Raw genomic sequence first — 14,096 nt, forward strand, 5'->3', positions numbered from 1 at the left:
TACAAATTTAGAGATCATGTACATATCGATTGCTTTTCTGTACAAAAAAACTAATAACAGTTTTGACTAATTTAAATAGGATAAAATAATTCAATAACTATAAGAAACAAGCAAACAAACATAATTTACTTTGGGGTTGCCAATAACGGAACCAAATCCAAGGGCTGGATTTAAGGAAGGGCACACGGGGCTACTGCCCTGAGGACTCCACAACAAAGGGGCCCCCATAATAAAATTTTTACAAAATATCCTAACTTTCACGGGTTAGCAAATTTTACGTTTTTCCTCCCCTCTATAAATTATAACAATAATATAAAAAAATAAATAGCAGTAACTTCAGGATGTATTTACTAGTGATGTGTCGGATAGTTAAAAAAGTAGATCCGCAGATCCGGATCATTGGTGTCTAGATCCGTGGATACGGATACGGAGCTCTAAATTTGTTTACCCAATTCAACTATCCAAATGTAAATTTCGTAATTTAAGGTATTCCCATCAGGGTAACGGCACTGCTTCTTCAAAGAATGTCATCTACTGCGAAAATAAAATCAAGACTATGATTTATTCTTTAAAGAAATATCCGTTAAAATAGGACAGCGGTGCATTAATGCTTAAATAAAATGTGTGCTTGCTAGGTAGATGTAGGGAATACAGGAGCAAGAGTCTAAAGCTAATACTGAAGAGGCTAGAAATAACTTTTCGCATTTTATTTCAGCATAAATGCAGCGCTGACCCTTTCGGCCCAACTTGCCCTTACCGAAGAAATAACAGAGCCGAGATCACCTTTAGAAACAGTAAATAGAGTTAAGCTTTGGTTTTTTTGAAGAATGCCAAGAAAAACCAAAATGAAGAATAATAGAAACCCCAAATCAATAATAATATAACTAATATTAAATTAAAAATTTAAAAAAAAACATATCCTAGAGAGCTGACCTCAGATTAAGATGAATTTTGTGGGTCAGAACACACATTGTTAACAAATATGAACTGACAGCAGATAGAAATTTTAAATCATTGAACTTTTTCTTCTTGTCTTCCAACAATTAAATCGCTACCAATCACGCGTATAACGGCTTAGAATTGCATTAAAATTTACTTAACAAGATTATAGCTCCTACTGCGCATAACTTGAAAGTTTCCAATGAATATTAAACGCAGAGAACTTTGTTCTTTAAATTAGTGCCAATATTTTTAATGTATGGGTACGTTTTCACTACCATACGTGTGAAAAACGTTAAGTCGGTTTTTAATTAATATCTTCGGTAATTAAAGTTCAGAAAACACGAGACCAAGCTAAGAACACTTTCGATCAAGTCACCTTTTGAAAGAAAATAGAACTATCAAAATCAGTTCATCTGTTTAGGAGCTACGATGCCAGAAAAAGACACACAGATACATTTTTAAATCTTATTACCGCTTCCTTTTTGCGACGGCTGTACAAATTGGCTTTGTAAATAATACCTTATAGTTTAAATAGGGAATATAACTGAATTTAAAAAGAATTTAAGTGTTTTATTCAAAAATTTAAGAATATAAGAATAGAAAAGATCCATTTAAGATCCGTCAAAAAAGTAACGGATACGGATACAGATCTTTATTTTCCCTCGGATATCCACGGATACGGATACGGATATCCGGCACATCAATAATATTTACTATTAAAGTGCTGATCCAAAATATCAGATAGATACATATATATCAAAATATTTGGATATATATCAAAGTATCGGATATTTTCAAAAATATGATGATCTTTTCGAACCCTGATTAGGGGCCTCTACTACTTCGTTGCCCCGGGCCTCCACACTTCCAAATCCGGCCCTGCTAAATCCCGAAGTAAAGTAGTAGAATACTCTTTCTCCAACATTCATTCAATATTTTCTTCACTTGTGCCATAATAATCATGAATAAATGTAAAATACTTTAAAAGATACAATACATTTTCCTTTTCTTTTGAGTTTTCAGACACCTGCATCATAAACACTACCTCATCTTACCGCCTCACTTGGAGGCAAAAGTTTGAATGCATGTAAAAAAAATTCACACCTCTATTTTATAATTATAAGCAGTTTTAATGATTGCAAAAACTAAATCATCAACTTACTTTTCTCTGCTCCCCTATGAACCCCACCAATACCTCCAGTAGCAAAAATAGGAATTCCAGCTTTGTGGGCAATTAACATTGTTGCTGCCACAGTTGTGCCTCCAGTCAATTTCTGTGAATGAAGAACTAAATTATTATTAATTGATAAATGGTAAAAACTATATGTTAATAAAACACAAAATTCAAATAATTGTAGACATGCGTTTGTGGGTGACAAGAATTTTAAAATACCTCAATAATAAGCAATAAAAACACTACCTTTGTGTAGAAATAAATGATAATGAGGTTGCTACTAGAGCACAAAATGTGCAACTGATTGCAGTCATATGTTTAGGATTTAAGCGAAAAAACATTTCTCAATGAAAACGAAGTGAGCTGATGAATAAAAGCAAATTTAACAAAAAATTGATGGATGTGCTTCCATCTGTAAGTTAACTTTGTTTGCAATGCAAACCAAACCCCAAAACATATGATCTGCAACACTTTCAAATTCTGCTCTCTATTAACAATATTATCATCATTTGCATATTTTGTACAAAGGTATTGTTTTTATTGCTTATTAAGAAAGTATTTCAAATGGTTTAACAAAATCAAATACAAAATTCCAAAGACTAAATCAATTGGTAGACTATTGTTTTAAATAATTTTTAAACGCATCTGTGATATTTCAACTGAAAATGTACATAATGTTTTATTAATGAAGCAACAATGACCAAATATTCTTACAATCTTTAGCAAGCAACTATTTAGTTTTTTAACTACAAAATTTACTTTCAGCTATAAAATTTATTATCATCTAGAAAATTCAACAAAAGTAATTTACTAAATGCAATCAAAACGCTTATGTAACTGAAATTTTTTCTGAACCCCTTACTGCGAGCTTTCATCAAAATCATGGGCTGAACTTCATCTCCTATTTTTTGTGCCCATGATTTTCCATCCTAAAGCATACATTCAAGATAAAACAATTCCAAAAATCAAAAATTAAAAAGAATATTGTATGAACACTTTTAATACAATAGACACGTTTGTAGAAATTTTCTTCAAAAAAATAAGATCATTTAGGGGTTAAAGATTGTTTATGTTTTGTTCTAGTTATTACAACCACATAGAATATAAAATTATCATCAAAGAGACTGTGTCGGCTCCTTTAGTAAGAGCAAGGATTCTTCAGATAGCAGCAACAAAGTGCACTGGTTGAAAGAAAAGTTTATCATACCTTACTAATCATATAAGGTAAATCTCTTCTTGAAACTTTTACACTTTTTTCTTTTTGAGAAGCTAATATTTCCAGCAGTTCAGAATTCATTCCTATGGTTAAAAAAGCACAAATTTATTTTTTCTAACATAAGAAAATAAATTCATTTTTCTACTCATAAATGCCTTTTTACAGCATGCAGAGCACCCCGATAGGAGGTTACTGTTACCACCGAAAATTGTCCTTATTCGATAAATGTGAAGACAGCATTGCAAAGTTTTTTTGTTTTTTTTTTAAGTTTGGGGAGCCCCTGGCTGCATGTAAACCATCCAAACTACTTGTTTTTCATTAGTTATTCATTTTTTAAGAAAATAAAATCAAGAGCTATAGTCCAGGTAATGCACACATGCAATAAATATAAAAAGTAAACTATCACTGAAGAAATTAAAAAATTACATTAAGACATAGAAATGATGAAATAAAATTTATCATTGAAATATACTGTTTTCAGTAAAAAAATTAAGATAATAAATTACCATGCTTCATTAAATCAGTTATCAGTAAAATAAATCAGGTTCTTACTGGTTGCCATACATTTTGGAAACTGAGTTTGTTTTAACAACAATAAAATAGGTATGACATTGATTAAAAGTATAGTACTATTTGTAAGAAGTGCTACTGACAAATAATGTTATTATTTTGATTACTTCAATATTTTACAGGTATGCATATCCAACGACTCCATATTTGCATTTTTTTGTCAAAAAAAGTTTCTTTTACCTGGGTTTCTTTAACCTATTTTATCAAGACTGTTTTGTAGAAAGGGTTATATATTCCAAAAGCACATATCCCTGATTCTACGCCTGGTACAAGGAGTAGTGACTGCATTTTCTGCCACAATTGCTTTTAGCGACTTGTTTTGGTTAATTTTAATTTTTTGATGTGTGCAACTACTGATTTAGAAACATTTGTTAAATCTGCATTAGCTTTCTAGGGAGTAAGGAGGGGAGCAATAATGTTTTCATTTGACTACATTTGCTAGGGGATGTGTCTGAAACCTTCCCCATTCTTAAAAAAAAAAGTTTTGATAATATCAAGCCATAACATGCACCAAATGTTGAAATTTAATCACAAACTGTAGCAACGCGGCTTTATTAATAAGTGTGACTTATGTATTAACTATAGCAGACACCAAAACTTTCGGAAAAATATTTCTAAAATACATAATATAACCTCACAACAACAACTTTTTTTCACATCAGATACTAAAGAGGAATAACGCTACATATTTTTTAAATGAGACATGCTGGTAGTATTGCCAGTTCTGAAATGCAAGAATAATGATATCAGCAGCAATAAAGAATTTTAAAAAAATTGTAGTTTTTGGTTTATTTCTTCAAAAACTGAGCTAAACTAGAAAATATGAGGATTTGAGCAGTGCTCCTAATAATTTGGCCACCCACTGCACATTTTTTTTTTTTCAATTTTCATATTTTTTTAAGCTTGAGAAAATTGTACTGTGCCCCCCTTAGGGCCAACAAAAGGCCAATTCAGTTTAGATGGGAGCTAGCGGCCCAGCCCCTAGCCAAGTCTGGATCAGAATAGGAATAATTTAAGTTTGATAAGTTTTCTGGAGGAGATGTGTCCAGCAAACTGACAAGGGCCTTGGCTCTCGGCAGCCATGGTTGCCTCTGCTACTATGCTATTTGGGGGGCATAATTTTTGGATAATCAAATTTGGATGATTGAGACTTTACTGCATTTATCATTGCTAAAACAATTAAAGAAAAAATTTTTAAAAAACTCACAAAATTATAAACTGATCAAAAATTTTACTTCTACTCACCAACATGAATGATGCCATTGATTATTCCTATTGTAGCTGGAATAGCATTATTCAGTCTCACAACTTCTTCTAGTCTGGAAGCTGTGCTATTTATTTAAGAAAGGAAAAAAGAATTCAAAGTCCGGCAAAAGGAATAAAAGAGAACATTTCAAGCTTTGTAGGCTATTTAAGGACTATACAGTTGGATCCCGACTTATGCGAGGGATGCGTTCCAAGACTCCTCGCGCAAGTTGAAATTTCACGTTGTGGAAAAGTGTTGTGTATGTGACTTTTTAGAAATTTTTAAACACATTTCAAACTGTTTTAGACCATTTTTTGACTATATATTACCGATACTTACATAAAGAGCTAAATTTTTACGGTATTTTTAAAAAAACTGCATTATTTAAACACTGCACTGTATGAGTACTGTACAGTAAATACAATAAGTTTCATTTATAACTTAAAAATTGAAGATGATGATTTATGTTGCGTAATCTGATTGGCATGCTAATATATTTTTAAGTACCCTACAGCAGCTTCGCATTTGCTTTTATAACATTTAAATCGATGGTAAAACACCCCTCTTTCAGGGTCTCTATTCTCTACAATACAACAGCAGATTCCAATTTTATATTGTTTGCATTTTGCTTAAACATTACTCTGCGAGCTTCATATTAAAACTAAGGTCTGGACTTATACAGACTGCCTTCTCTTGACTTTTAATTATACGTATGAAAGATTCACTCATACCTTATTGTCGTGTTACCTTCGACCCACTTTCTAGTTGTTAAAGCGTATCAAGAGTCTTTAACTTTTCTTATATTGTAGCAAACTTTTGCTTTTTTTTCCCATCTTCAAACTTTAGGTGAAACAGTGTGCCTGGATGCTACAATATTTCATCACCTTTCATATTTAGAATAAATAGATGAAAAATGAGGAGTGGTGATTATACACACGAATAAAGCTATGTTTATAGTGCGGTGTGTGGGAACTTGCGCAGTCAGTGATGCTGAAAGGATGAAAGTACATTCACAAAGTCAATGTTTAGTAGTGAATAACAAACCCGAAACTTAGCATCATGATTATTTTCCAAATATTTTGGTGTTGAGAGCGAGAAATTTGCTTTAGCTCTAAAATTTGTTGTTCCTGAAAAACCTGCGTTATAGCCAGTTCGCGTAAGTCGGATCGCGTTGTAGCGGGAGTCGACTGTATGTTTTACTGAAATATATAATACAATTTAAAAAAGGAGTCAAAGAATGACAGAATAAAATATTTAACGTCTTTGTAGGAAGCAACACTTTAATTTCATCTACAATTTATTTATATAATTCAAAATGTACACAAGCTATGTAAGTAAAAATTTCAATGGGCATCCAAGTTTACAAATATTCCCTGAGTTTATATATATTATTAAGTTAGAAGAACATCAATACAACCCATTTGTTTATTTTTCTCATCTCTAAAAGGGAGCGGTAAGTTTGTTAGGCTCTACACAACACTTCAGGGTGACCTACCATTACACATGATTTAACTGGTTGGATAAGGCCTTGAAGACCCAGCAGGCTTTTGCTCCAGAGCAACTCATGATCTAGTCCTACCGGAAGTACTAGTACTAGATCATGAGTTGCTCTGGAGCAAAAGTCTGCAGGGTCTTCAAGGCCTTGGACGGAGGAACCTAAGGCTTACAGCTAAGTGGTGGGGGGGGGGGGGGGGGGTGCGGAGAAAAGTACTACTGGAAGTACTGATTTGGCACAGAAACTTTGAGGATTTTATGACTTCAAAAGATTTAAAGTGACATGTCTCTCTCAGTCTCTTTAGGCAGGGGTGCCACAAGGGGAGTTCATGGTGTCATACTACTTCGTTGAATTTTTAGGGAGGGGGGCATAATTTCTGAGGGGTTTGGTGCCATTTGAGGGCTGTGCCATGATTCAAAGGCACTAACTACTGCTCAAGATGTATACATACAAGCATTATGAACTCAGAGGATTTAAAGTATAATCCCATATGAGGGCAGTTCTCAAAAGGTGGGAACAAAAAAGTTAACTTTGAGCAATTTCAAAAATTTTCGAATTTGATATCAATTTTGCTTTTATTCTATGGTATGCATACCTAGAACACAATATATAAACATGAAAAGACAGCAGGTATTTGTAAAAATCGTTAATTAGCAAATTAAATTAGCAGTCTGTAGGTAACAGATTTTGGACATTGTTGTGCTGTAGGTAACGGATTTTGGACATCATCATAATGTAAGTTTCACCATTTTTGACAACTGTTAATCTGATTTTTAACTTTTCCAATGAAAATTTTATTTACTACTTTTTGAATTTTGCAATTTAATGATAAAGAGGATATTAATGAAGTACTTGAATGGCTATACATACTGCTCTTTACATAAAATAAAGTTTTGGAATGATTTTGAAGAAGTTGATGAAAGGTAGAAAAAAGCTTCATGGAAATAATTATACAAACTTGTAGTTTGATTTATTGGGACAAATAAGGAATAAAAATAGAGACAAATAAATACGACATATATATTTTTAAAGGAAAAATAAACAAAATATGCTTTAAGAAAGAATGTAAAAAGTGACATCAGTTTTAATAATGAATATTTTTTTCTAATGTCATAAGAATTAAAACAATGTCTAAAAAAAATTATTGAAAAAAGAAATTCGTATTTCTATTTGGAGATTGTTATATATAAATTATGTTTCCAAAAGAAAGAGAAAAAAAAATTCTAAAATAATAAAAGCGGCGGGAAAAAAAAATTGCTAGCGCAGGTGATAAAGTCGCCAAAACTGGTGCAGCTGACGATTAACTACATTTGTCAAACTGGAATCCCCCTCTGGTAACCTTTAGCTTATCATATACTGTGCTGTCGCCAACAGAGGTTTGCTTGGCGATTTTCGCGCAAAATGGCTTTCGTTCGATCATAACCAGCCATGTTTCTACTGTAATTAATGTATTGTTCAATGTGTAACGTATTAATTATGCAAAATACCAATGGATTAAAGAAGATAACATCATAATAATCTTTTTTATTGATGTTAGAAGACAGTGGATTATAAAAAAATTATAAATAAATGGACAGAATTATCGGCGTCAAGATCGTAACGCCATTTGGACATCTCACATGTATGTTTAAGAAAAATTATTTTTCTTCTAAGATACTGCATAAAAGCTTATGAAAACACTTTTAAAAAAATTAAAAACTGATTCTGAGGATTGATAAATACCTTTAAAATGAAAACATCATATACTTAAATCTCAAATAATAGCATTGTAAAGATCGTAACTTTTGGACATGCATCAAATTTCAAACTTACTTTTTTCTAAAATAGTTTACAAAGTAAATAATCTGTCTTTACTTTTGTTATTTGTGTAAAATATTAACAAAAAATTATTCACTGTAAGATTCATGCCTTTAATTTTTTTTTGAAACGTAGGGAAATAATTTTTAAAAAAAATTTTTTAATGGTACATTTGCTCAGTTAACGTTTTTGTATGTCCAAAATTGTGCCATTTAGCAAAGAAAATATTTTTTAAGGGCATTTGAAGAGCTTTTTTTCCATAATTTATGTCAATTCTTGTCTCTATACAGCATTATAATTTACCTCAAAAATTTTAGAGTTGATTAAAATGAAAGTTATTTGGTGTTGAAGCTTCAAAGTTGAAGTCTGTGTTTGCTCCCACCTTTTGAGAACTGCCCATGAAAGAAAAGTTCAATTTCTAACATAGTAAAAGAAAAGAAGACTGTGCAAGGATTTTTTTTTTTCTTTTTTAACCTCTGCAAATACAGTTGTTTCAAATAACAACTCAAAAATAGACAATAAAAGTAAACAAATCAACCAACTTTTCATTTTGTGACTTATCTTACATTTTATACATTTTACTTTTCTGCAACCAACAAGCTATTTTTAAAGAAATTCTGAAGCATTGTATAAAGTGCAAGTCAAAATTAAACAATACCTTAAGTTCTGTGGGTAAGGCAAACCATGTGTTATTACAGTACTCTCTAAGGCAACTACAGGGCTTCCATTTAAGACACTTTCTTGCACTTCTTCAGATAGTTTTACGAAAGCTGTAAGAATAAAATCAATTTAGCACCAAATACCTCCCTAAAGGTAATACAGATTTTCTCTCAGCATGAATGAACTATAATTAGATTTTCAATCAGATATTACTTTCTGTGTAACAAAACTATATCAGTATCAGGTTTTTCTCTGTATGGTAACATTTTTTTGCAAAATGTGAAAACAGTTTAAATTTTGAAACTAAAGCAAGGCATTTTTGCTCAAATAAAGGAAAAAAGAAAAAAAAAGATACATGATCTGTAAGAGAATTCAAGCATGGAGATATTTAACTTTATCTTTTTGTAAATTTCAGCTAACACATGTAAATTAGCATAAATTATCACAATAGTCATCATATCCCCCTTCCCCTAATAAATGCACAGTTGGGGGGACGAGGACTTACTCAGATTAAAATTAAAACTTGGGTTCCTTGAATGCTAAGCTCATTTTGAATTTATTATTCTTATATATATTTTTTTTATTCAAATTTTTTTTAGTTACTCTGTATTTATTTCTTTAAAGATTTCATGACTGAATTTGGTGATGAGACGCATTGAAGCAGAACGATATGTGAACATATTCATCAACACTTAAGCATTTTCCTGAAGCTGGTTTTTCCAATTTTAGCTTTTTTGCTCAAGAAATTTTGAACTCAACTGAAACACTGTAAAGTACTAATTAAGTGGAAACGAAGGAATGTGTTGATAGAGAAAATTGCAAGCAGCTTTAGCACTTAAAATCATTATTCTAAAATTGAAGATAAGACAATGGCAGATAATATAAACTGATTTCTTTCCTCTCTGCGCACTGCAATTAACTTTTTTCTAACAAATTAAAGCACCAGATGAACAGGAAATTGAAGCACTAGTGAGAAAACACAATGATGAAAATGCACAAATTAACAACGGATCGCAGACATGCGTTTCAAAGTCACAAGCATCCTTTTTCAGTGTAAAAAAGTGAAACCCGGAAACATATGACGATAAACAGATGCTAATCTGTGAATTTTCAACAGTGTTTTCCTAATTGTTACTTTGTGTTATAAAAGGATTTATTCTTTTCAGACAATTTAAGGTTCTTGAAACTAAAAGCTATAATTTGAGCAAAATACCTGGGAGAAAGTTATGAATTCTTCTTTTATGAAGATACATAAGTGCTTTTACACTCAACAATTTTTTTTATAGCTCGTTGCATGTTGATCACGTCCTAAGAAATAAAGATTTAGTATTAAAACAATAATTACAGCAGTTTACTGAAAATTACATTAAGAATAATCATAATATTAATGTTCAAAACAAGTACCATACAGGGGCGTAGCTAAGGGGGGGGTTTTTGGGGACAAACCCCCCCCCCCCGAAAAGTTAGTCTCAAAAAAAAAGAGAAAAAGAAGAGAGAAGAGAAAGGAAAAAAAAAGAAGAAAAGGAAAAAATTCCAAGCGATTACACACACACACACACACACATATATATATATATATATATATATATATATATATATATATATATATATATATATATATATATATATATATAAGAAGTAACCCCCCTGAAAGTCGGGTCTAGCGACGCCACTGGTACCATATATCGTCACCTCAGAGCAACAGTAAGATATCTTACCAAAGAAATAATACTACTGTTGCTCTGAGACGACGGATATACTCACGTATAAAGTAGATTTCCTCAATAAGTTGACCTTGCGTATAAGTCGAGCTTCTACTTTCTGAAAATTCGGAAACGTTTTGTCGCTATTCTTGAACAAAGGAGGAAAATGAAAAGTAATGAACATTCTTAAGTTGAAAACATTCGATTTGCATATTTTTTCACAAAAAGGGTTCACTTCTGGGATCAATATTTTTGTAAAGGGTTCAATTTTGCAGCTAAGATTTTTGATACTTGTTCCTTTTATTTTGAGGTGTTATCAATAAAACTCTACACTGTTGATAGATTACATAATTCTAAAAAAAAGCATAAATTTGCAACTATCGGGAAAATTTGCGAAGGCGGCAATTCCCACACTTTTAAAGTATTTGACCGATTACTTTAAATATTTAGTCTTTATTTCACAGTCAGACCATGTAAAATTACAGCAGAATGTTCAAGTAACTACTTCTTTAGCATCTGTTTAAAAGGGTGGGACTGAAATTGAGGAAAATGTTAACGGTTTTGAGTATTTTTTTTTCCAAGAATTATTCAGGGAAAATTTTCAGAACTTTTGCCCCGGGTATAAGTTGATCCCCTAGCTTTTAACCCGAATTTTTTGTACAAAATTTTTCAACTTTTACTGGTAACACAAATGCACAGATTCCATTGTTGGCTTTCTGCCGGCAAAAACTAGTTTTCGCCCTGCCAGTGGAGGAAACTTGTTATAATCGGTAAAAACCAACAGAAACTGGCAAAACCTAAAAAGCATCTTTAAAAATTCAAGTAATTACTGAATGATATTCATTTAAGTAAACTAAGAAATGAAACTTCATTTTATCATTGTGATAAAGTCTAGTGCCCTTGATTTAGTTCAGAAATAGAACTTTTTCAATTGCAGATGCTCTTAATATTTGGATTAATCAAACAAAGGATGAAAATTTTATGGGTGCTAAAGGAAGAGAAAGTACATACAGATTTAAACAAGCAAGTACTGATAGCTATTTGCTCGCTTATGTGATTCATCTAAATTGCTTGTGATTGAAATCATCATGCTTCAAGAAGAAACTGTCAGAATTTCACTTGCTAATATTAACCTATATTTTGTACCTAATGTCACAGAACAAATTAGCACAATTTCCTGAACCTTATTCTTTCAGTCAAATTTTTATCACTACCCCAGTTACTACATGGTGGACCAGTTGAAAAAATATACAATAGATGAAAGTTTCGCGAATATTGCTTGTTCCTTAATGCATTGCTGCTCTTCTGTTACAAGGATATTCTAAAGTTTCTCATTTGTACATATTAAATTGAGAAACTGTTCAGATTTTAGAAACTACTTTTTCTAAAAGACCACGCCACTGCAGGGTCCAAACAATGTAACATTTGATTTTGAATTGTGATAATATTAAAATTAAATTGTGCTTTGGCAAACAATTAAATATTTTTTCCATGTATTTTCTATTGTATGACAAAAACTACTTTTATGTCATTTTGTGAGTTTCGGCCAGTTTCTGTCACAAATGTGGCAGAAAATGGTTTTTGCCATATTGGTTTTAACAGGTTTCTACCAGTGGTTTTAACCACATTGGCAGAAACTTGCCAATCCTAACAGAGTCTAAAAAATTATTCTCAATATCTCCACTCGGTATGGGTATGTAATCAGGGATATGATACATTTACTTTTTGTGGCCGAGTACATTTGTTATGAGAGAGATGCAAATAATAATGATGCAATTTGCTCTCAGGAAGATGACAGCAAATAAATAAAATCCTAGAACAACTTGTAATATAGGACCTCCGAGTATTAGTAATAAGCAGTAATATAGATGAAATGAGAAAATATTATTGAGGAAATATTACCTAAGCTCAATTTGATTACAGAAAAATTTCCGCAGCAATTCATTGAAACTTTTACTTAATTTAACAGCACTCTATTTACAGGCTTATTTTTGTGCTGAGGGTAGTTAGAAATATCCAGTTACAAGTGATATGAGAAAAAAAATATTCTAATTTTGGTGACTTTAGAGTCTTTAATTTTGGTGACTCAGAAAATTTATTTTCTAAGCGCTTCTGCATATACAATGCCTAAACTGGTCATCGACCCTTCTTGATTTAAGTCTAATATTATGCACACAAAATATCTGCGTATAGAAATATCGAATAACTCATAAAGAGAAGGATATTTTCAATTTATTGGTGAACAAATGAAAGGTATAGCGTGATTAGTTTGTATTATGCTATTGCAATTGTAAGAATGAATAAATTTTCTTACGGTTCCTTACTTACTTTATTGAAACAAATAGAAAATAAGATTTCAAGAAAATAGCTTACGATTTAGAACTACGATTGAGCTTCTAAGCTTTAATTATTTATTGGAAAACAAGTAAAATATTTAAAAGGACACCGATCATCGAGAAAATCTCATATCAAGAGTAAACAAACAAGTTGTTGCCACTCTATTCAAAACATTTAATTTTAAATATCCCGCCTAGAAAATTTTTGTTGGGGTGCATTCGGAAACGCAGATCGGTCGCCTCGGTGCGACCGCAAGCGTTCGGAAACGCTTGCGGTGGAACCGGTGACGTCACTTAACCGCGTTCGGAAACACTGCGGTTGTTTTCTGGCGGTCGACTTGGTAGCAACCTGTGGCACCGCTGTCTGGTAGAGTCCCTATATGAAAACGTAGTTTTCAGAGTTGCGACAACAGCTACGCTCGGAGAGCGCAACCGGTTTCCAGGGGAAGATAGGGTTGCCGCCGAGCTGCAAGATTGGCTCCTTGTTCGCTTTTGAGTTTCCTTTAAAAAATAGTCACAAGCGAGAGCGGGAAGAGTGGCTGAAACGGGTATGAAGGATGTAAGCACGCTGATTCGAAAATGCATGCTGTCAAAAAATGAAACGCTCGATTTAGATTCAAACATTAAAAAAAGACAAAATGGCTCTGTGTTAGCAGAATTAAAAGCAGATTTTTTTCTTAAACCTTATTCTCTTTAATACAATTAATTTTAATTTAATCAAAAGATTCCGAGACAACAAAAATTATATAAGTTTTAATTGATTCAAAATGAATGAAGGAATAAAAACTGATTAAGAAAATGAAAATAAATAAGTTGGTAACAAATAACGAACTTAAAAAATTGCTTGTTTTTGCTACATTAAATTAAGCTTTATAAAGATTTTTGAACTTAGAAATATTTCTTATATTGATATCAAAAGCATTACTTATTTTATTTCTATAAAGGGGAAAAAATACA

The 14,096-nt window shown here is 31.9% G+C and overlaps 1 protein-coding gene across 1 annotated transcript in view; it reads right to left on the reverse strand.

Moving 5' to 3' along the window:
- The window catches only part of LOC129228415 (pseudouridine-5'-phosphate glycosidase-like), a 34,988-nt gene extending 21,714 nt beyond the window's left edge, over positions 1-13,274 (reverse strand). Inside the window, exons 1-6 of the mRNA XM_054863095.1 lie at positions 13,177-13,274; positions 10,314-10,408; positions 9,099-9,210; positions 5,148-5,233; positions 3,324-3,415; positions 2,105-2,216 (exon numbers count right to left, since the gene is read on the reverse strand). Of these exons, the coding sequence (XP_054719070.1) occupies positions 2,105-2,216; positions 3,324-3,415; positions 5,148-5,233; positions 9,099-9,210; positions 10,314-10,353 (442 nt within the window). The 5' untranslated portion in view covers positions 10,354-10,408; positions 13,177-13,274. The remainder of the gene's footprint in view (positions 1-2,104; positions 2,217-3,323; positions 3,416-5,147; positions 5,234-9,098; positions 9,211-10,313; positions 10,409-13,176) is intronic.
- Between the last annotated feature and the right edge of the window lie 822 nt (positions 13,275-14,096).

Source organism: Uloborus diversus, chromosome 8, assembly GCF_026930045.1.
Source record: "Uloborus diversus isolate 005 chromosome 8, Udiv.v.3.1, whole genome shotgun sequence".
Lineage (NCBI taxonomy): Eukaryota > Metazoa > Arthropoda > Arachnida > Araneae > Uloboridae > Uloborus > Uloborus diversus.